The 20,573-nt window shown below is 43.8% G+C and overlaps 1 protein-coding gene across 1 annotated transcript in view; it reads right to left on the reverse strand.

Annotated features, from left to right (window-relative positions):
- Nucleotides 1-11,440: 11,440 nt before the first annotated feature.
- CARD11 (caspase recruitment domain family member 11) overlaps nt 11,441-20,573 on the reverse strand; it is a 41,486-nt gene continuing 32,353 nt past the window's right edge. Inside the window, exons 17-25 of the mRNA XM_015876974.2 lie at nt 19,961-20,087; nt 18,682-18,931; nt 18,212-18,308; nt 17,119-17,214; nt 16,289-16,424; nt 15,742-15,915; nt 14,411-14,535; nt 13,474-13,589; nt 11,441-12,907 (exon numbers count right to left, since the gene is read on the reverse strand). Coding sequence (XP_015732460.1) covers nt 12,703-12,907; nt 13,474-13,589; nt 14,411-14,535; nt 15,742-15,915; nt 16,289-16,424; nt 17,119-17,214; nt 18,212-18,308; nt 18,682-18,931; nt 19,961-20,087 — 1,326 coding nt within the window. The 3' untranslated portion in view covers nt 11,441-12,702. The remainder of the gene's footprint in view (nt 12,908-13,473; nt 13,590-14,410; nt 14,536-15,741; nt 15,916-16,288; nt 16,425-17,118; nt 17,215-18,211; nt 18,309-18,681; nt 18,932-19,960; nt 20,088-20,573) is intronic.

The raw sequence follows: 20,573 nt of genomic DNA on the forward strand, positions 1-20,573 counted from the left end.
TCAAACACAGAGGCCTTCCACACGTTAATTCATTGGGATGTTATTCCTGTTTGCTTCTACAACATGTTTATTCATTGCTCTCTCGGTGGGGGGATCCCGAGGTTTCTTTATTCCTCCCAGCTACCAAATGGACATTAACATGAAAAGCAGGTCCCTGTCAACAACAGAAAAAAAAGCCCCAGAAGAACAGCAAATGCAATAAATCCCAGCCTTTGGCTTAATATCCTTTCAAAGACTTTATCCAAACAATCCATTTTAGTCTCTGAATATTCATGTTTTTCAGACAATATGAAAAGATAAACACTCACAGCACGCCCCAATGTGACTGTGAGCTAATTAAAGAATTATTAGTCTCCAAAAGTGAAGAAGGATGAGATTCTGTCATTTTAAAGAGATGAGAGCAAATGATGCAAAACCTGGGTGGAAGGAATGCAGAAAGGAGCTGCCAGAAGCCAACCAGCTGAATGATCCTCATTTCATTCAGACAGTGATCCAGTGTCCACCTAGAGGAGATTAAGTATCCTGTCCTCTCAGCACAGAGAAGGAGAAACAAATTGGGCATCACCACAAGTGGGGTGGCAGGGAGTTAATGAGGAAAGGAAAAGTACATTCTGGTTTGCAAAGGGATAAAAAATGAGCAAATGAAGGATCCTGAAATGTACTGGAAGCATATTGGAACACACCTGTGCCTGAAGAGTGCTGCCTAGAGAGGCCGTGGCCACAAGGGCTACAAGTGAGAGGTGATGCTGGCAGCTCAGTGCTGCATGCGGGACCCAAAGGTTCTGCTCAGAGCTGCCTCGTGTGGGCGGAGTGCTCCCATATCCTGTGCTGTGTCACATCTGTGACAACAGAGTGGATGGAAAATGGTAAGGTTGCATAAAGAAATGAAAGTACCTTCGGTTTCCAAAGAAAGCAGGTTTTTAAAACACCTACTCATTAATGCCAACAGGAATTGCTCCACTCCTCTCATAATTTGCCTCCCAGGGTTCATGCAGAACCAGAGTGACAGATTTTGATGTTAAGAAAATTAGTAGAAACCACGAGAAACAAAAGAGGGGTGAACTACTATATTGTCACATGTTAAAGTGATTGTCATTAATGTTTCAACAGTAGAGCTCAATTAAATGAGTACGAGACATTGATATATGCCAGCTTCAGCCTGGTGTCATAGGAACTCCTGAGTATGGATTCCATAAAGCAGGAAGAACTCTCAAAAGCAATACACCATTATCTTTTCCTGTCCCAGACGGAGGTTAAATGTGTCACCGCATGCGCCTCTGCAGTCCCAATGAAGATCAATTCCAACCTGAAAGCCATGAGTGCCAGGCATGACAACAGCATGATCCTACATGAGACTTCCCACAAGGACAGGTGGGCTGGGGATATACATTGCTTGGCAGTAGGCAAAGCCCTGGCTGTCAGCTGGTGGGTGATGTATGACCTCTGTGTGAACAGCTCAGGCTCCGCTGTGTGCTGCTCTGGATCTGCTGACATCCCATTCTGCTGAGAATGCATCAGACACCAATCGCTGCCTGAGAGGAAAGGCCTAAGTGTGAGCGAATGCACAAACACGGCCTCTGGCTGAACGTTTAATTAATGCTTAAGTGATTTTGTGCCACCAGTGAATAGCAGCATTCAGTGAATATCAGCATTCCTCATTTTGGGTAAGAGCTGGGTGTGCTATTTCAACATCACGCTCAGATAGCATCGCTGTATTCAGATATCATCTGATGATGAAAGAGCACAATGTGTGGTCAGCTACTGTCCCAGTAATTTAAGAGAAAAAGGAGTGCTGGCTTCTGCCTGTCTCTGTGTTTGTTATTTACGCACTGTGTCATTTTGATCTTGTTGTTTGCTTGTAGCTTTGGGCTGACAGTTCCCCGATCCCAAAGGCAGTTCAGCCCCTGACATAAAGCAGGAGAACAATGCACGGCTCCTGTAAAACAACAGGGCTCCCCCCCGCTGCTGTCAGAATGCAGGGATTAGATGCAGAATAATGCAGTCCCTGATCAAACCTGCAGCTGTAATTCAACCTCTGGACAGTGCTGATGCCATAAATTCGTGAAGAAAGTGCAGCTCAAGCGATTTGTGAACAAGAGCTGGTGAGTCCAATTGAATTACAGTTGTGGGAGCAGCCGGGATCCCCCTGCACAGAATCATTACTAATGAGAGACAGAGAGTGATTACTTACAATTTTAATGAAATTGAATTTTAATTTATAACCTTGGATAGAAGAGAAGGAGGAAGAAACATACAGTGAATATTTGTGGGTGACAGGGAAAACACAGCCTGTAACCCAAAGTAAACAGAAGGAGAATGCATTCTCCTGGAGAGACAAGATATTTTATCTTCAAAAATATATTCATTTCTTAGCAAACGGTTGTGATACAGCGAGCACTGAGGAAAGCCATCCTCTGTCACAGTTCAGGTGATGAAAGAGCTCAGAAAGAAAAGGCACAGATCTGTTTTCTGCAATTCATTTATGATGCTCAGAAGAAGGGGAACTGTTGAGCTGACTCTGAAGCCATCACAGCCCATTGTTCTGGCACGAAATCAGCCAAACGGGAGCTACAGGCACTGCTGACATATTCTAATCAAATAATCAAAGGGCATCACATGGAACCCTTTCTGAACAAGTCTTCCAGCCTCAATGTGTTGTGTTTATTCTCTCCTGGAAGTAAAAGCATAATTAATGCTAAATACTGGTTTAAATATTGTCATGTTTCTTGCTGTTCCCCTTTCTGAGGTATCACTGTGCTATTTTAATATCCTTTTTGATGCTGCAGTTTCAACAGGGACTACAGTGAGGCACAGGAAGGTTAAGAAAGTGATGCACAGAGCACACCTCAGATAGGGAAACGTGAAGAGAAAGGTCAGAATGAAAAACTTGAGTGAGGAACAGAAACTGGGTGAGGAACAGAGCACTCATGGCTCACAACACAGCCATGCAAGTGCTGCAACTCACAATACACATCTGCAATTCAGAGACTGTAGGGGAGGTGTGGGATGCTGAGTGTAGGTATGAGATGTGGGGCATGCAGCGAGGGTCACACAAATCACAAAGGACAGGAGAGGTCCTGAAAAATGCTCTGGCTTTTGGCTTTACATTTATTTTACAGAAGGTAAATCAATATCTCCTCACCCCAATGCACTTGTGTCATATGGCTTTCGGTTACGAGTTGACCAGGGCTTGAACACGTCTTTCCTGGACTGAAAACAGCTCAATCCAAAGGGGGTTTTCTACCAAATATCTAAAGCATGGTGTTACCTCACATCAAGAAATGATGGGACTCAGTCTGGTATTTTACTGCACAACTGTGGAATCAGTGGGCAGAAACTACAAATATTCATACAAGAATGCAAACTGAGTGAGAATTTCTATACTGAACTATTTTGTTAAAAGGAAGAGCATTAACATGAGATATCTGTACAAGAAAGGATGTTCCAAAGAGCAGGGGAGTTCTGCTGAAGAACAAGTGTAAAAGAGGTGGCTGCTAACAAAGGGTCATTCTCTTCTTAAACTGATTTCACACCAAAGTGTATCGTCATGCACATTCACACACAGCCACGGTACCCAATTGATTTTGGGAACCGAAGCGGCAGCACTTCACCACTGGGGGGAGACGTGATTCTTTTTGAAACGCTGTAAAACTTCTGCCAGAAATGCACTTCAGCAAGAAAAGGTGAAAAAATAATCTTAAGAAATACAGGGGCTGAATTTGATCCAGGCTGAACACCGTAAATCACAGATTCCACTAACAATGGGAATAGAGCACGAGTGAAGCAGTGCCAGATTAACCAAAATACTCCGTGTTTCCACTCTGATCAATACTGAACCTCACCCAGGTACCCAGGCTTAGCCCAGCTTGAACACACACCAGTGTCAGTCTGTTCTTTCCTCTTCTTCCCCTCCCTCCCATCACTCACGCTGCGACTGCAGAAACCCATTTGCAATGCTAAAGTCTCAGGCTGATATTTTCTAACCCTTTATCTGACAGAGACCTTAAATGTGACCAAAAACGTTCCTGCAGATGGCATTATTGGAGTTTTCACTTAACCCCGAGTGGCCTAGTGGCACATTTTACAATCATTCAATTACCCTGACTGCAGCTCAAAAATAAATATATTAAAGAGAGAGAGAAAAAAATAAAGCAGCAAGAAAATAATTATTTGTGCAGCTCAAGGTCATCGGCTGCAGGAGGATAAAGAAACCATCAGACAGCTCAAAATCAGACACCTCAAAATCACACAGCTCAGACACTGCTGGAGAAATAACCAGTGTATGGAAGCACATTGCAGAGGGGCTGTGGCACTCAGCATCTTCTGCCCTAAAACCCCACAACTTCTGCTGGTAGCACAGGAACAGCCGTTCTGCTGGTGGAGCAGACAGCACAAAGCAGCTCCAGCTGATATTGTGTGGCAGGGTCCAAAGTGTGTGAAGTTGTATACGGACGGACACAAGCTGTGATGTGGTGCAGAATATAGGTTTGCACATGCATGTACAGCTATTCACGTGCTCCACATAAATTACCAAACAGCATCTTGGCAAGACGGAGCGTGTGATAAAGAAATTCCTGTGTGAGGGTCTGTCACATTTCCAGTAAGAGAAAAGAGCCCATGGAAACTTTCAGCTCAGCTGACAATCTGTGGTTTCTGTTTTGAACTTCATTAATGACACAGGCCACCACCTGTTTGCTGCCTCCTCACTCCTGGATCAGACTGATTACAAAAATAATGTACAAAACAAAGCTTTTTCTTTTTTTTTTCTTTCCCTTTTTGTTACACATTCTCATCACCTCCCCACGCAACTGTATCTCACACCCACAGGTGCAGCCAACCACGGGTTTCCGGTTGTACTCACTGAATGGGGCAAGTTCACAACATGGTTACAACACTTATGAATCTGTAGAGTGAAATCCTGGTTGTGTTAAAAATAGGAGCTTTGCCACAGGTTTTAATAGGTCTTTCAGGCAAAGTTAAATAGTTACTTTTGTTTCTCAGTCAGACTTGTTTGTGGAATGGAGACAATCAACAATATCTCACATCACCTGCCTCCCTTTGTCTTCTGGTTGATCCGAGTCCACCTTCCATAAAGCACCACATACCTTCTGGCCATCATCATTTGGTGATCCCAGTGCTGTAGATGTGCCGGCTGCGGTCTGCAAGATCCAGCTTGCAAATGGTGATCTAAGACAGTAGAAAACAGTTAGGAAAGGCAGGGAAATACATGCATTGTCATCTCTATTGCATTTACTGAAGACAAAACCTCATCCTGAAATCACTGCACCATCCTGGCCCAAACACAGGCTGTCTGTTCTGCACACTCTTTCCTTACACCTCCTATAGCTGCTTCAGCTATAGCTCTGGTTCTGATCAGCACTGGGAAGTTGTAAACTGACATCTTGGCAATCTAACTTTCTGACAGGCTCTGTATGCGTGATCCTCATGGACTCCCCTAGGACTCCACATGCAGGACTTCACACACAAATGGAGGTCTGTTATCAGAAAACCTCCATGTGCTGTTGTCTAGCAGAGAAGGTCATGGCTTAGTTGCTGGGAAAGCCTACAGTTCTGACTATCATAATAGAAACAGCAAGAGCTCAAAGGAGGAGAAATTCAACCATGTACCCCTATTGCACAGTGCAGTTCAATCTTTCTGAGGCACATAGGGTAAATAGTAGTAATAAAATGTGATAGGAAAATCAATTGGAACAAATGAAGCACTGTCTGCGCTGCATTCCAGCTTCTCCATCCCATTGTTACCGCTTTGATTAATAAACAGCAATCTGATAATGAGCAGATCAGCTCAGCACCAGAATATGGAGAAATAAATGCTGCAGACATGTTGCAGTGTCAGAGCTAAATCTCACCAGTGTAAGGCTATCTTTGGAAGGTGGCTTGACTGTTCCTGGAGGCTGGAAAGGGAAAGCCATTCCTCCAGCAAGGCAGGAATGCTTGGAGGGCAGAGCTCTTAGGGAGAGAAGCTGCCAAGAGACATTGGATTTGATGTTATATTTATAAATGCGCACTTAGAACCAGGCATCAATTTTTCACATTCATTTAATAGAAGTTTACCCCACTGGCTTTCTCTAGGGTGGGGGAAAAAAAAAAAAAAAGAAGAAGAAGACAACAACCAAAAATTGGCTCATCCTACAGTATTTTAACAATACAGTGATGCTGCTGTAAAGAACTTCAACTAGGTCAGAGTCGATATCCAGCTCAGTTCTTCCCGGTGCACAGAACTGAAAGTTAATGGAATTCTGCCCATTTATGCCAGGAAGACATTTCTCAGCTGGCTCAGCTTTCTCTATTTCTTGTCCTGCTTTCTGAGCACTGGGGATGTGCCCATGGCCAGGGCTGGGCACAGCCACTTCAGTTCAATCTTCTCTTAGCGAGCACTGCCCCAATGCGCCCCAGCTTTAGCAATGACCCTCTGAATACCTCATTATGAGCAGCAGATGGACCTTCAGTGCGTCCCAGTTCCTGCACGTCTCTGTGCTGTTTTGCTGATGCCTTAGTAGCTGTGATCGCTGTGGGCTGTGCCAGAAATCCCTGTTAGTTCCCCACATCTCTGAGCAAAAATTCTCAGATTCGCTGGCATTTCACAGCGAGAGACAGGGGAGAAATGTACATAATTGATGTGAGAGCAACAGTTGTGGTGAATTTAAATCAGAAAATAAGGTCGTTGTCCTCCACAGAAGTGGAAATACCGAACATTTGTCATCAGGAAGTGCTTCCAGGCCCTGGCTGTTGACCATGAACAACCCTTTCCACCAACATATGAAAATGGAGTTTAGTGGGACAGAGAACAAAGGGAAAAAAGCATCTCAGTTTTCTGGTAGAATTCTTCCAGATTGCCAGGGTCAAAAATGTCAGGCTGGCTGCTGAGGGCAGCACAGGTGGAGTGGCAGCTATTACTGCTCATGTGCGCTGTAGCAATTAATTAATGTGTCTGAAAACAGCCAGAGAAGTTGCACGTCCTGGCTCCTTCACACCCTACCCAGCAGCTCAGCCCCAGTCTGGTGCTGCTCTGTGTAGCACACACTGCTGCTGAGCAGGAGCATCCCCAGTATTCCAGCATCACCTCCAGCCCTGGGAGGCACTGCCTGGCTCTTGCCTCACTGTTTGCCCAGTTGTGATGGGATGCTATGGAGGAACCCATATCAAAACTGCTGTTTCTTGCTAAATTGTCAGACAGCTTTTGATGCTAATATCTGATGAAGCAGATACGCTGTTGTAGATATTTACTCTCAGACAGGTTCCCTATCACCCACCATGTGCTTTTAAAGGGTCTTTTCTTCTTCTTCTTTTTTTTTTTTCCTTTTTTTTTTCCAGTGACGAATGGTGCAATTAACCCCAGAGAGCCTGATCTGAGCATCAGAAAGTTTCTGCAGCAGAGGAACAGAAAAAAAAGAGGCGGGGGAGGGAGGGTGGAAGAGCTTCCTGTTGTTCTGAGCTTAGTTCCTGGTACGGTTCTCAAACTGAGCTACAAATCGCACTGTGCATGGCAGTCCCCACTCAGATCCTGGAGGCAACACCAGACCTATAATACAGATGAGAGATGGAAACCAGGATGGGAGACTTTCCATTTTCTGAGGCATAAAAGCAAATGTGCATTGGAAAGACTCAGGGGAAAGCCCATGTGAGTGGCACAGATTTGTCACTGGGTAGGGCCATGAGGATCAGGAAGGGCTCCAGAGCTTTGCAGAAATATGAGGTGCCATTTCTGGGACTGCAGCAGAGTTCTGCAGTCCCTGAAAGATCGGGGAGGAAATTTCCTGTCACAGTCTCAGAGCTGCGTTGGCTGAATTAGGTTTTCCATTCAGGGAAGTGTCAGACAGAACAATTCCTTGTGGCTGTGTGGGCAGTGCTCAACACTGTCACTGTGGGTCAGGAGCTCTGGCCCAGGGTTGTGCTGGGCCCAGCTCTCCCACATCAGAAGGTACACTTCATTGACCCACATGAACCTCCTTTTTCTGTTGCAGACAAGTCTGAAAAAGCAGGAAGTTTTTCTTAAATTGCAGTTTTGATTTATGAGTTCATCACTCAGTGCAGTGGGCACAGGGAGGTGCTCTGGTGGAGCTCCAGCAAACCAAGTTTGCTGCAAAGAGCCCGTGCACTGCACTGCACAGAGCAGGTGGGAATGCTAGAAACTGAGCAAGGCACAGACACAGGGAAGGCAAAGTAACTGGTAGGAAAAGAATCATGTATCTCTTGCTAGAAATCCTGTACACCTTCAATTGCAGACAGCACAAAACAGTGCTGTATTATTCAGTTCTTGAATGAGAGCAAGGGAGCCAGTAGCTACACCAAGCACCAGAGCACGTTTGGTAGGCTTCGCAGCATAAGCTGATTAATGCTGATTGATTCAGAGCATTCAATTCAAACAATTGCAAAATCCTAGAGTGCTGCTCACCCAGAAACCCCAAATCCCCAACTGTGCCTCACTTGTCAGTCTCCATGGCACAACTCAGCAACTACTGATTTACCTTCACAGCTTTAGTGACCACGAGAAGCATCACAGCCCCCGGCAGCTCTGAAGCCCTGAAGCTACCTGCATACTGCCCAGCGTCATCCTTGCAGCAGAGTTTTCCAACCGTAGGCCATGAAAATATCTTGGCATAAAAGAATACAGACACCTCTAAAGAGTTTGCGGGCATCTTTCCAGCTTAGGCAACTATCTCCACTTAAAGCTCACAGGCAATGGTCTGCTTTATGTGTGTTCTTGCCCTGCACATCGTGCAGAACTGCCTGCTGCAGACAGAGCCACCGCCAGCTTCGCCTCCAGCTGGAATTTGGATTCAAAGGAATAACAAATTCTGTGTAATAAAGTTTGCATGAAGTTTTTACCTGCAACTGTTCCCAAATGTGCTGAACCGCATGAGCCTGACTGAGATAATACATCACTTTAGCAGCAGAATTAAACACCATGTAAAGCCTGATTTGGTTTCTTGTACTTGCATTATGCCACATCTGATGGCTATACGCCATTACTTCTATTATTCTGTGGGAGATAAACATCAAATACAGAAGTCTCCTCAAAAAGTGTTTCAATCAAATCAAATGCTTACATGTAGAATTCAGAAATACACAGGCTATACACAATTAACAAATGCATCTAGATAAGGGATTGGAAGTATGGCAAATACTGAAGAGAACTACTGCAGTAGTGTTTAAAAACTTTAACCTTCTAAAATTGAAGTGTCAGAATAGAAACATTTCCATAGAAAACAATTTGGATGAAAGCACGTTTTCTAACAGAATATACCACTGAAATATTTCTGGTTGCATTTTCTAGCAGCCAGTTTTTCAATGACATTTTCCAAAGAACAAACCACATCTGAGAAACTTTGGGCAAGTTCTTGTGACTTCATAAACCAAAGAAGAAGAGGTTTTCCAATCATACAATGTTGAAAGGCCATTCTATGCTTTAGAGCAGCCTTGCTTTCTCTTTCCTTCCTTTTCTTTCTACTTTTTTAACAGAAAAAAGCAGCATACCAAATACAGAGCAATTGCCCTGACTTTCTGATAACTCCTTGTTTAGCATAAAATACAGATAGTGGAGAAGTGTTCCCAAAGTTAAGTTAGAATCTTGAAGTGGTTTGCTTTAAAATGGGCTGATGTAAATTCTGCTTATCTCAGATGGACGAACAGAACCAGATCCAGATGGTCTCTGTTGGGCTGCTGATGTGAACCGTGATGTTCAGCCACAGCATCCACTTCAAACCTGGCTCTGCCCTTTGATTCCATTGGACTCAGATAACGTCTGTGAATTACAGCCATAGCCGCATGTCCGGGTGCTGATCATCAATCCTGGCCAGCAATGCAGAAACACCAGAGAACCAGGTGGAAAACCAGTCAGTCCTTTACCCTTCAGTAAACTTAGGCCCAATCTGGCCTGGACTCAGATGGGATACTGTTTACAGAAAACAGCATTTCCAGTTTCTACTGCCTCTTCCTAATCATCGCTTCCACTTTTTCAACAGTCACCACCACTGAAGCCTGACTGATAAAGAGCAGAGCACATAGCTCTGCTAGAGAACTTCATCTAGCAGTCTGGTTGCTTTGTATCAAATACACAGAAGACCACATTAACTGCAGAGCTTGGAATTTACAGGACATTCACTCTGACACCAAGAATACAAGTGCATTTCTTGTATTCACTCCTCTCATCTCACAGACGTAGTTAGGCCTGTGGTTGCTCTCTGCCTCCATTTCTAGTCCTGCCTTCTCCATACAGTGTGTCTAGCTGTCCTAATATACAAATCAAAATGCTAAATGCTAAGGGCCAGGTCTCATTTCCTTCTATGGTCGATGGAAATATACAGAGGACAATCATTCCATCCTTAGACAGCCATCTACATACAAGTCAGACAAATAGCTCTTTGGAGGTGTATCTCCATTCATTGCAAAAGAAACATCATTTAGACTGTGGCATCCACCTTCCTCTGCCTCTAAGTGAGACAAATCACACCCACAGCTGTTCTCATTATCCAGGGGGCCCAGAGTTAAAGCAATGGTGAGAGACCACCACAGAAGCAGCTGACTGGAGACCCTTCATCCCATCCTTCCTGTTCCCCACCTGCTCCAGACACTCCTCCAGGTGTTACTGCATCCTGTGCTTCTGAAACTGACCTGACCAAACCTTTTACTGAAGCAGTGGAGGGATGTCCTTACAGTCCTTCCATTTGCTCAGCTGTCTGGGTGCCTGCAAGATGCTCCTGGAAGGTTTAGCTTTTCCAGCTGATGCTTTCTGCTTTCTTGTTGGGCTACAGAGGCTCTATGAAGCATCATCCAATTTGTTTTATGTATTCCCCAATCAGTTGTTATTCTTTGCCCTGGCAGGAGCTGCAAATGGTGGATGCAGCTTGTTCTTTGTAAAGAGACTGCAAAGTAGGAGTATCTCCCTGCTTGCATAGTCCAAACAGATGGCACTGGGAAGGTAAAGAGCCATTCTCTGACAAATGCTATGAACAGCCTTTCAAACATGAATAATACGAGAGAAAAAACAGCAGAAAGTCAGATGTAAACTGACATTAATAACTTCTAGAAGCTACCATTTGTTAAAGAATGATATGCATAAATATAAGAGTAGAAAAGCATCATCATTCAAGCCAACACAAACTGACCCAGTCTACCCGAGAGACACCCTGAGCATCAGGAGCTCCTCACAAGGACAGTGCAGCAGTCAGAGCAGCGTGGGCAGCCAGGCCAGATGTTCTGCTTGGATTCTGCTTGCCCTGTTATTGCAAGCTGCTGCATGCCCTTCTGAAGTACCGAGACGGAGGATGTAGGATGAACACAGAAGCAAAGATAAATTAGTTAAACGTGTCTTAAAATGGAGGGATACAGCAGGGAAAGAAAGACCCAAGGATAATGGGATGTACTCCTTCTGTAGGTCAGTTCTTACCGCGTTTCAGATCAGCAGTTGTGCAAGCCATAATTATCCGATTGTTTTTATTGAATCAATTTGGCAGTCTCAATACAGTGTCTAACGTATAGAGGAAAAACGTTAAAAGCCCTAAGAGACTTAGGAGTCTCAGTCCCTCTCATTATCAGTGGAACTTCAACTCTCTGAGGGGTTGAGTGCTTTTGAAAATGGGATGCGGTCTTCTGAGTCACACACATAGTTCAGAAAACGTTACCCTGCTTGGCCACAGCACAGAGCAGCACTCGCTGGTCCCTGTGCTGTCAATCACAGCAGAGAGGTCAAGGATGGAGCGGCTCCCAGCGATTACTGCCTTATGAAGCTCTCCTTTTCCTCTCTGCAGAACAGTCCCTCCTGTTGAGCTCAGGCATGTTGGCCGGCAATGAAGTTATAGAGAAATACAGATTTCAGTGGAGAAACAGAGAAGCTTGTCTGGAGAAGGCACCAGTGTTACTTCTAACAAGTAAAAGAAAATTAAACATTGAGAGATGTATAAATGAATGCAATGCAGAGGCAGGGAAAAAACTAAATGAAACCACTGCAGATCTTGGAAGATCTGATGCTCCACTGGGACTGTGGAGTCTAATTTTTTTTTTCCAAGTTCCAAGACTGAAAGAAAACTTGTTAAATAGAACTGGGCTCTAGAAAGGGAGGGAAAATTGTCATTTTAATTAATGCCAGGAATAATAGTTATTTTCCTGCTTTCTGATTAAAATGGTAATGGAAAAACAGGGCTGTAGAGCTACTGTGGCCATCAGCAGTAGTGTTGCTGTTGCTGCCAAACAGCTTTCAGTTTCCACACCGGCGTATATTTGGAATCTCACCTCCAGATGGGTGTGAGGCACACCTCAATTCCATTTCCTTTAGTTCAATCCTCACACTTTATTTCTCTTAGATTCCACTTATCTGACCTCATCAGAAGTGCATGAAAAGCCAATTGCGATCCATATTTTTACATAATAAATTACCCCAAGATCCTTCTCAAGATCTTTGTCCTCCCCACTCGTTAAACAGCTGCTGTCCATTAAGAGATGTTGGTGTGTCAGAAGCCACGGTGGTCTGATCCACCTCCTAGATCCCTGGCACCTGAAGCACGGGCTATCCAGCACCGCTCCAGATCTATTCCATACATGGGCTCTGCCAGCAGCAAGTTCCCAGTCAGCAAGGGTGAGACAGGAGTGTGCACTGGGCACCAAGTCAGAGAACTCTGTGGGCCCCTGCTCCACCTGGGAACATCCATTTATCACCAAAGAGCCCCATTTCACACACTGGTTTTAGAGCTGATCTTCATCTATCCAGATGGTTTTACGTTGCTCTTCTCCAATCTTCTCCTTTATTGTTCTGATAAGGTCTTCAATACTGCTCCACGCATCTGCCTCTACAGAGGCATAAAGACACGGCAGCTCTTCTAGTTCCTTCTCCTTCAGACGGCACATACGTAAAAACTCATCTTCAGCCTCTGGCTTTGGCAGTAACTTCCTGTACCAAATGAGCAGACCGAAAATAAACGTCTCACATTAGAAGTGAATCCTGTAGTCCCAGATTCCCCAGTCAAGAATTTATTTTCTACTGATTATATACAAGCAATAAAACTATATATAAGCAAGAACACAGGTACGCCACATCTATCCTCTGCACTACCTCCATCCCACCCCTAAGGAAAAATATTTGCTATGGGGAAACAACTTGAGAGGACTGAAAGTAGAGAGAGTGCAAGTGTTTATGAACTTCCCTCTTACAGCAGCGTTACCTGAAGAAATGCTGAGGGATTACTAAGCATGGAGAAAAACACACACCGAGGTCTCATCCTCCCACAGTGCCAATTGCTACCGGGGATAGGGAATGAATGTAAAATGTGGGGAATTCCTATTTTCTCCCATTGTATGATTTCAGGGAGGAGCTGCTGAAGGAAATGATGCACACACGCAGACAGCGGACGAAGGGAAATAGGGCCTGTGTTCCCCTCAGCGATGACATTATTCGTCTCAAGAATTACTTGCTGAATAAGACAGAATATCAAATACACAAAAGGTTTGCTATTTTACCTGAACCTCTTGATGTTCTTCTCCGAGACTCTGATAAAAAGAACAATGGGATATATCTTGGCTTTGATTAAATCCTTTGTGCAGCTTATTCCGGCTTCCAGGAGACAATGCTTATTCTAAAAACAAAGTCACAACAGAGTCACAAAGAAACATTTGCAGCTGTAGAATCCGCAGATAAAGGTATCCGTACCTTATGGGGTCAGCTCAAAAGCTCTGCATTTACCATTGTACTGATTTAAGGCTCTCAAATCAAATATACATTTAAAGTCCCAACTCCTCCTACTGGTTTACAGCCAAATGAAAGCGAAGCTTAAAAGCTTTCAGAACACGTTTAAAATAGAAAGGGATTGATCTAAAATTGAAGAGCATGATAAAACACAAGTGGTACACGCATACACAAGCTCAGACACACTCTTTGTTCAGAGAGAACATCAACTGCTTTTGAGAGAAGAAAACAATCTTCTAATTTCTCCCTTTTTTCCATGCTGTGCATCAAACCTGCTCTGCTTGATATGAGATCTCTGTCTTTGACGTTGTTATCCCTGCGCTGTACACCCCTGTGCCTGTGTTTCAGGCTCTCCTTCCCTTTGTCTCGCTTCTTGTATCTCTCACTCTCTCGCACACTCAGAGATACTCATGATATGAAGAGGAACTGAATGAGGGACGGAGCATAGAAAACGAAAGGATATTTTGCTGCATCAATGTGGGTCATCACAGAGAATGAATAGGAATACAAAAGGACGTGGCTGAGGAGGAAAAAGAAAGGGAAAAGCAAGAGCACAAATAAAGGTCATGTGAGGGAATAAACATGAATCTGAGATTTAAGGCGGGCAAGAAAGAAGCCAACTGTAAACCAGAGTCCTTGTTCAAGAACTAAGACACACTGCAGGCAAATAAATAGACAGGATATCCAATGGGCTCAGAGCACTCTAAGCACCTTGGCGGCGACAGCCTCGATATTGGCAGGTACGATGCACTCATATGTGCTCAGATTCTTCTCTCTGCTGAAGATGATTGTCTCCATCCTTTGCCTCCTTAAGAACTCTTCCTTTGTTACGATATCTGGTGGGAGAAGTGGATGAGGACAGAAAAAAAAACCCACATCAAGATTACAACAACAGTACACCTGCAAAGCTATCCAACAGCACTTCAGCTGGGATGTAAGAGTGGTTCAGGGAAAGAAGATGAGCAATGAATTGTCTTCTTAACAGCTGCCTCATTTCTTCCATTGAATTCAATTAAAGCTTAATCTGATCACAGCTGAGCACCTCAGCTATATCTTCCACCAATGAGTCCTTGGGCAATTACCACAACACTATGAAGGCATTAAATTCAAACAGTAAATACAATTCCAGCACCTAATGTTATGCAGTAACATTTCAGGGCTGAGGGATGCTGAGAAGTGCTAAATATATATATATATATAAATAAATAAAACAAAGAAAAAAAAGCAGGTCTCTTCAGCACAGGCTCCTAAAGTGTGGATTTACTGTTCTAGCATTTGTGTTTAAAGTTTCAGAAAAATTTGGCTTAGGTTGCAATGCGTGATGCTGGCCCCCTTGTGAATTGCAGCTCTACATCAAAGCTTTTGTTTTATGTTGCAAGACAGGGAATATTTATTATCATACTTAACTTTTTAGTTTCTCTGTCTGGATGACTGTAGGACTGTGTACGATGCACTGGGTATTCAATATTAGTGTAAAAATGAAACGTCAGCTGTGTTTAATGCTGTGTTGTATACAATCCTGCCCTACAGCAATCACAGTGCTGCATATTGCTTTAATAGTAAATACTTAGCATGGAAGAAAATCAGTCTTTTGAGCAGATCAAATGCACAATCTTCAAGCCTTGGATGAGATAGAAACATAAAATCGCTCTAGGGAAGATATTCCTCATAATAGTGAATACTAGAAACAAATTAATCAAAATTTCACATCGCCTAGATATGCAGTATGCAAACAGTATGCAAACAGAAAGAGCACTCACAGCATTTCAATCTCTGAGGGGCATCCTAGCAACCACGCAACATACACATGGATAAGATTCACAGACACATCATCTCATAACTCCATGCACTGGTTGTCTCAAAAACATTCAGATACCTCAGGCACTCTCAAAAGGCATGAACTGTAGTTACACATCACTCTAATGTGACTTCAGTATTTCAGGCAACTTCCAGAACTGCATGATCCTCTGTGTGTGCACATATGGATGCTTGTATTTCCAACACTGCAGGTTGGGAGTCACGGGCCTCTTTTACCCCATTACCTGGCTTGCATATGTTGAATTCCAGGGCACCTCCGGAGTTGAGAAGCTTCTGAACCAAGGACTTGGCGAGCATGGTGGGGGTGAACAGAACGGGACGCCTGCGCTCGCAGTGGATGGGTCTCACCAAACTGTAAGGAATCAGCCTCTTGTTGATTTCACTTTTGGAATCCAAATCTGAGTAGAGAACAAGATGTTTATACTCCGATTTCTTCTCCTTCAGTATTTGGAGAGAAAAAAAGGAGAAATGTGCGAACCACAAATGACACGGTTAGTCATACTGGTCTTTCCTTCTCTGATGCCTTGCTATATATCCAGTAGTATGCTGCCCAATTTAATATGAAATAATTCAAGTGCTTTTTGCTTTCAAGAGAACATTTCATGGTTTAACAGGAGACTTGCTGGGAGAATCTTTCTGCTTATTTGCTCCACTTAAAGTTAAACATTTTGGACAAAGAGCAAGAGAAAACCCAGGAAGAGCTGCCAACAGAACAGGAGGTTTCAGTGCTGCAAGCTTGCTTGTGAAATTACCATTACTTTATATACATACCTTCCAGTTTATCAGGCAAGGAGGATTTCTTTGCTTCAGATGAGGTCCGTGCCAGACCAGAGGGCCAGCCAGCAACGATACGAACTCGCTCATTGCTATTCATACGCTTATATTTGTTTTCAGACCTGCTGACAAACTGAAAAGGTGAACGGAGAGATTGGACCCTTGTTTCTTACATTCTTTATTCTCCTAGGCATTCATCAGCCCACACTTGTTATCTCCAAGATCTGAATTACCTATGTCTATCAAAGACAAGACTCCATGGTTCTGTTGACTGAATCCTAAGGCTCTTTAAATATCATAGATCTGATTCAGAGCCTTTGTTAATGCCCTTAGGGATTTCTTATTTTGTTCTCTGCTCTGAAGAGGCATGCTCTTCTTTTCCTTGGCATAGCTCCCTGCTATCAATAGTTCGAGCACTGAGGTATCCACAACAGAATAATGCACACACACAGTATCTAAACAACAATGCTGCAGATTATAGACACAGCTCAGCACCTTCTTTGTTGTACGGAAGAGACTTAAAGCCCTGTGAGGACAGGCTGAGAGCTGGGGCTGTTCAGCCTGGAGAAGTCTCCAGGGAGACCCAAGAGCAGCTTTTTGGTTAAAGGGGGGCTGTAAGAAATAGGGTGACGAACTCTTGAGTGATAGGACAAGGGGATGGGCTGACACATTCAGTTTTTTCATGTATTAAACCCTCTTCTAGATAAGAAGATGTCCTGACACAACCACCAAGGGTAGAGTTACTGGGGATATTAAAGCAGCCTAAGAATGTCAGCTATTCTCACCTACAACTTCAGACATTCCAATGAGAATTTAAACTTTTTTACCTGTAATATTTGGCCCAAAAGAAAGCTTGCTCTGGACAGACGAGGGCTGGTTTTTGGGTCACTCTGTGGGGCAGGCTCCTCTGGCTGCAGTGTATTCTAGTAAAAAATAGCACAGTCTGTTGGTTTGTTTGCTTGCTCGTTTTTAATCACACCAACAAAGGACAGAATGAGCAAAAACAATTATTTCATATTTCCAATACAACAACTGATTCATAACTACCCCAAATACGATGTTCAAAGCAAGCTATGTATACTATGTCCTATACTGAGAAATAGTGCTTCTTGTACTGCCCTTCCACATTCCTTTCTTCCCAGCAGACTGTGCTCCACAGCTTATGATGGAGGTGATTTCTACATCAAAAAAGAGCAGGCAGAGCTTTTGCTTTCACTAACACCTCTGCCAGTGCTCCCATATCCTTTTGGTGAGTGAGGCCTGGAGGACAGCAGGATTGCAGGACATTTAACCTTGGCTGAAATCAAACACCGTGGCTGCAGTGTCTCTCTGCCAGTGTTGGAAGCAAGCACGTCTCACAGGCTCTGTTAGAATCTGCAGAAAGAACCTCAGGTAACTAATACACCAGGAAGTTGGTTTTTCAATTGGTAGAACTCTTTGGGCTAAAGAAAGAAAACTCTCACTGAAAGGAGAGATTAGCAGTCCTGTTGTGGGTGGAAAGCTGGAAGACCCACTTCTCCCCATTGCATGTAGGTTGGGAAAGATCTTTAATTAGAGTCAATAACAGTGCTTTGGATTAGACACTTGTTCACAGTAAGAGAAATAATTCAGATTATTAACTCCAACAACACTGCTTCTTCTGTGTGGGGACGTGAAGGTGCACTAGAGGCATACAGACAGAGAAAAAAAAAAAGGCACTGACCACATCACAGAACAGGTACAGAGTGTACAACCTCATAGCAGGAATGGTTAACAGTGTGCTGGAGGGAGGTACACTGCCAGGGACAATAGCATTTAAAGCAAACAAAGGTCACCCCTTGCCTGGTGCCATCAAAAATTACACAGAGCCCAAACAGGAATTCCTGGAACAACAAGTAGCAGTGGAGAAAGGGCTATTAAGCAGACTCTGGAGGTACTTACCCGGAGAGCCCTCAGGGTGTTGTGTGAGCTGTCTGTCTCATCTTTGCTTCCTCTGTGCATCAGCCGCTGCAGCTTCACCAGGAGAAGCTGCTGGGCTCTGCAAGGACAGAATCACACAGGTCAGGTTAGTTCTGAAACCACTCAAAGGCTGGACTGCAGCACATCTGTGGCCGCAGAAAAGATTAAATAGAAACAGGAGTGAGGACTAACTAAACCACCCAGCAAATGCAGGAACAAAATAGCCATCAGGACTGCAGTGCTATGTTAAGGATTAAAGAACCTCCACGATGTATTTTCCTCAGCACATTTGAGAAACTGACATTATTCTTTCAGGTGAGCTCTGCCATCCCCCTTTCTAAAGCATTATACCTCGTAAACCAAGTTTTATCCCGAGAACTGAGGTGTGCACACCTCTCCTATAGCAGTTATTAATTTTCCTCTCAGCTGTGGCCACTCTGCTCAGTGCTTACCTGCTGTAGCTGGGAATGGTCCCCCTCTCCAGATCCTTGTCTGTGAAGGGATCGACTCTGGCACAAAGCCAGTCGCACCCCCCGCACGTCCCCTGGTACATGGTGTCAAGAATATGAACAATCTCATCACATTTCACCGATAGGGAACAGCAATCCAGCTGGCTGGAGATGTTCAGATTCAGGCGGATGTGAAATGAGTCCCCCGATGCAATAAGCCCATCTTCCAGCTCAGATAGCAGCTTCCTGTAACCTGCAGCAATGAAGGACAGGATGAAGCACGTTGGGGTTGCTGCATTCTAAGGCTCCTCCAAGAGATGCTTTGTACTTCTGGAAGCACTGCAGCAAAGTTATGGAGTTGCACCTTAATGACACTAATGGAGCTCTGGCTCAGAAACAGGTCATGCTGCTGGTAGCAGAACCCTTGGGGATCACAGAATCATAAAGGTTGGGAAAGACCTCTAAGATGTCCAACCATCAGCCCAACACCACCATGCCCAGTGACCGTGTCCCTCAGTGTCACACTCACATGGCTCCTGAACACCTCTCCAGTGTTCACCAGTTTAAGTGGTGACACCACCACCTCCCTGGAAAGGTAACCTCACTTTCAATACTCCACACACTGTCAGTAAAACTGGATTTCTCAGTGCAGATGCATCCGTTGCTGTTAGCCCTATTCTGGAAGTACAGTGATCTATTCAGCCAAAACTCTCTATCTAGCATTAAAAAACAAAAACCAAACCAAAACAACAACATCAAAATCTTAAAATTCATACATAACAGAAAAAAAAACACCCAAAAACAGAGTTTGGAATGCAATTTTTGATCCACGACTCCAAATTATTATTGCCAGCCTTGAACACTACAATCAAATTCCATTCACTGCACACAAACGCCAGCTGTTAAGGATATGATAAAGACACAGAGGAAATGAACAGGTAAATGCTGAATTGGCTTCAGCTGGATAAAGATGATTCAGCTCACCACACTGTATTACAGAAAACAGTACATAAAAATAATCTTGTGCTATGTGAGTCATGTAGTTGCTGCTCCACTATGTCAGTCCTTCAGGGCCCTGCAGTGACAAGCACATGGGCTATTTTGCTCACAGTTACACAGCTAAAAGCTGGAACAGTTACACAGAATTGCCATAATGGACACTGGTAGCCATGCTTCAGATTTATAGCAATATAAAATATATCCTGGTTCTGTTATTCTCATCCACACTAATTAGTACAATAGACCTGGGGCTATTTGAGTCGAGAAATACCTTCGGTCTTACCTTCGTGATTTGATTTATACTGGAGTGTTACTGGACCATGGCACCTCTGAATTGTCCAGTGGACTTCTTCCTTTGTGCAAGTATCCAAGGGAACACTCTGATTTTCTCCTTTGATGCAGCCCTCCAACTAGATATAAAAGAGACATTACTCTCCAGTGTGGGTTCAATGTCTGAGTCAATTATATCAGGATTTTTTGAAGTGGCACAATCTTTTTCTGATTAAGCAATCCAGATACGTTGCTATCAGGATACAGATTATATTCCAATTATTTTGCTTCTTTTCTCTCAAATAAGGACTGCTGGCAGTTGCAGACTCATGTTGAAGCTCATTGACAATCCCAGTAATAAGTAATTAAGGAATATATATATGTGTATTTTCTCCTTTGGCAGTATTTTAATGGGATAAAGGTTGGGAGCATTGGCAATGGAGGGCAAACTCTAAGCAGTGAGCAACTTAGCAGGAGCATCAATGGACCACTTACATGATGCTGGGGACAGACTTAGGAGTCACTGTGCTGAGTTACATAGCACAAACTTCCTTTCAAGGTAAGAAACTACTGGGAAGTTGAGAACAGCTCCCATTCTACTGTTCTCAGAGGGGCAGTACTATTAG

The sequence above is a fragment of the Coturnix japonica genome, chromosome 14 (genome assembly GCF_001577835.2).
Source record: "Coturnix japonica isolate 7356 chromosome 14, Coturnix japonica 2.1, whole genome shotgun sequence".
Classification (NCBI taxonomy): Eukaryota; Metazoa; Chordata; class Aves; order Galliformes; family Phasianidae; genus Coturnix; species Coturnix japonica.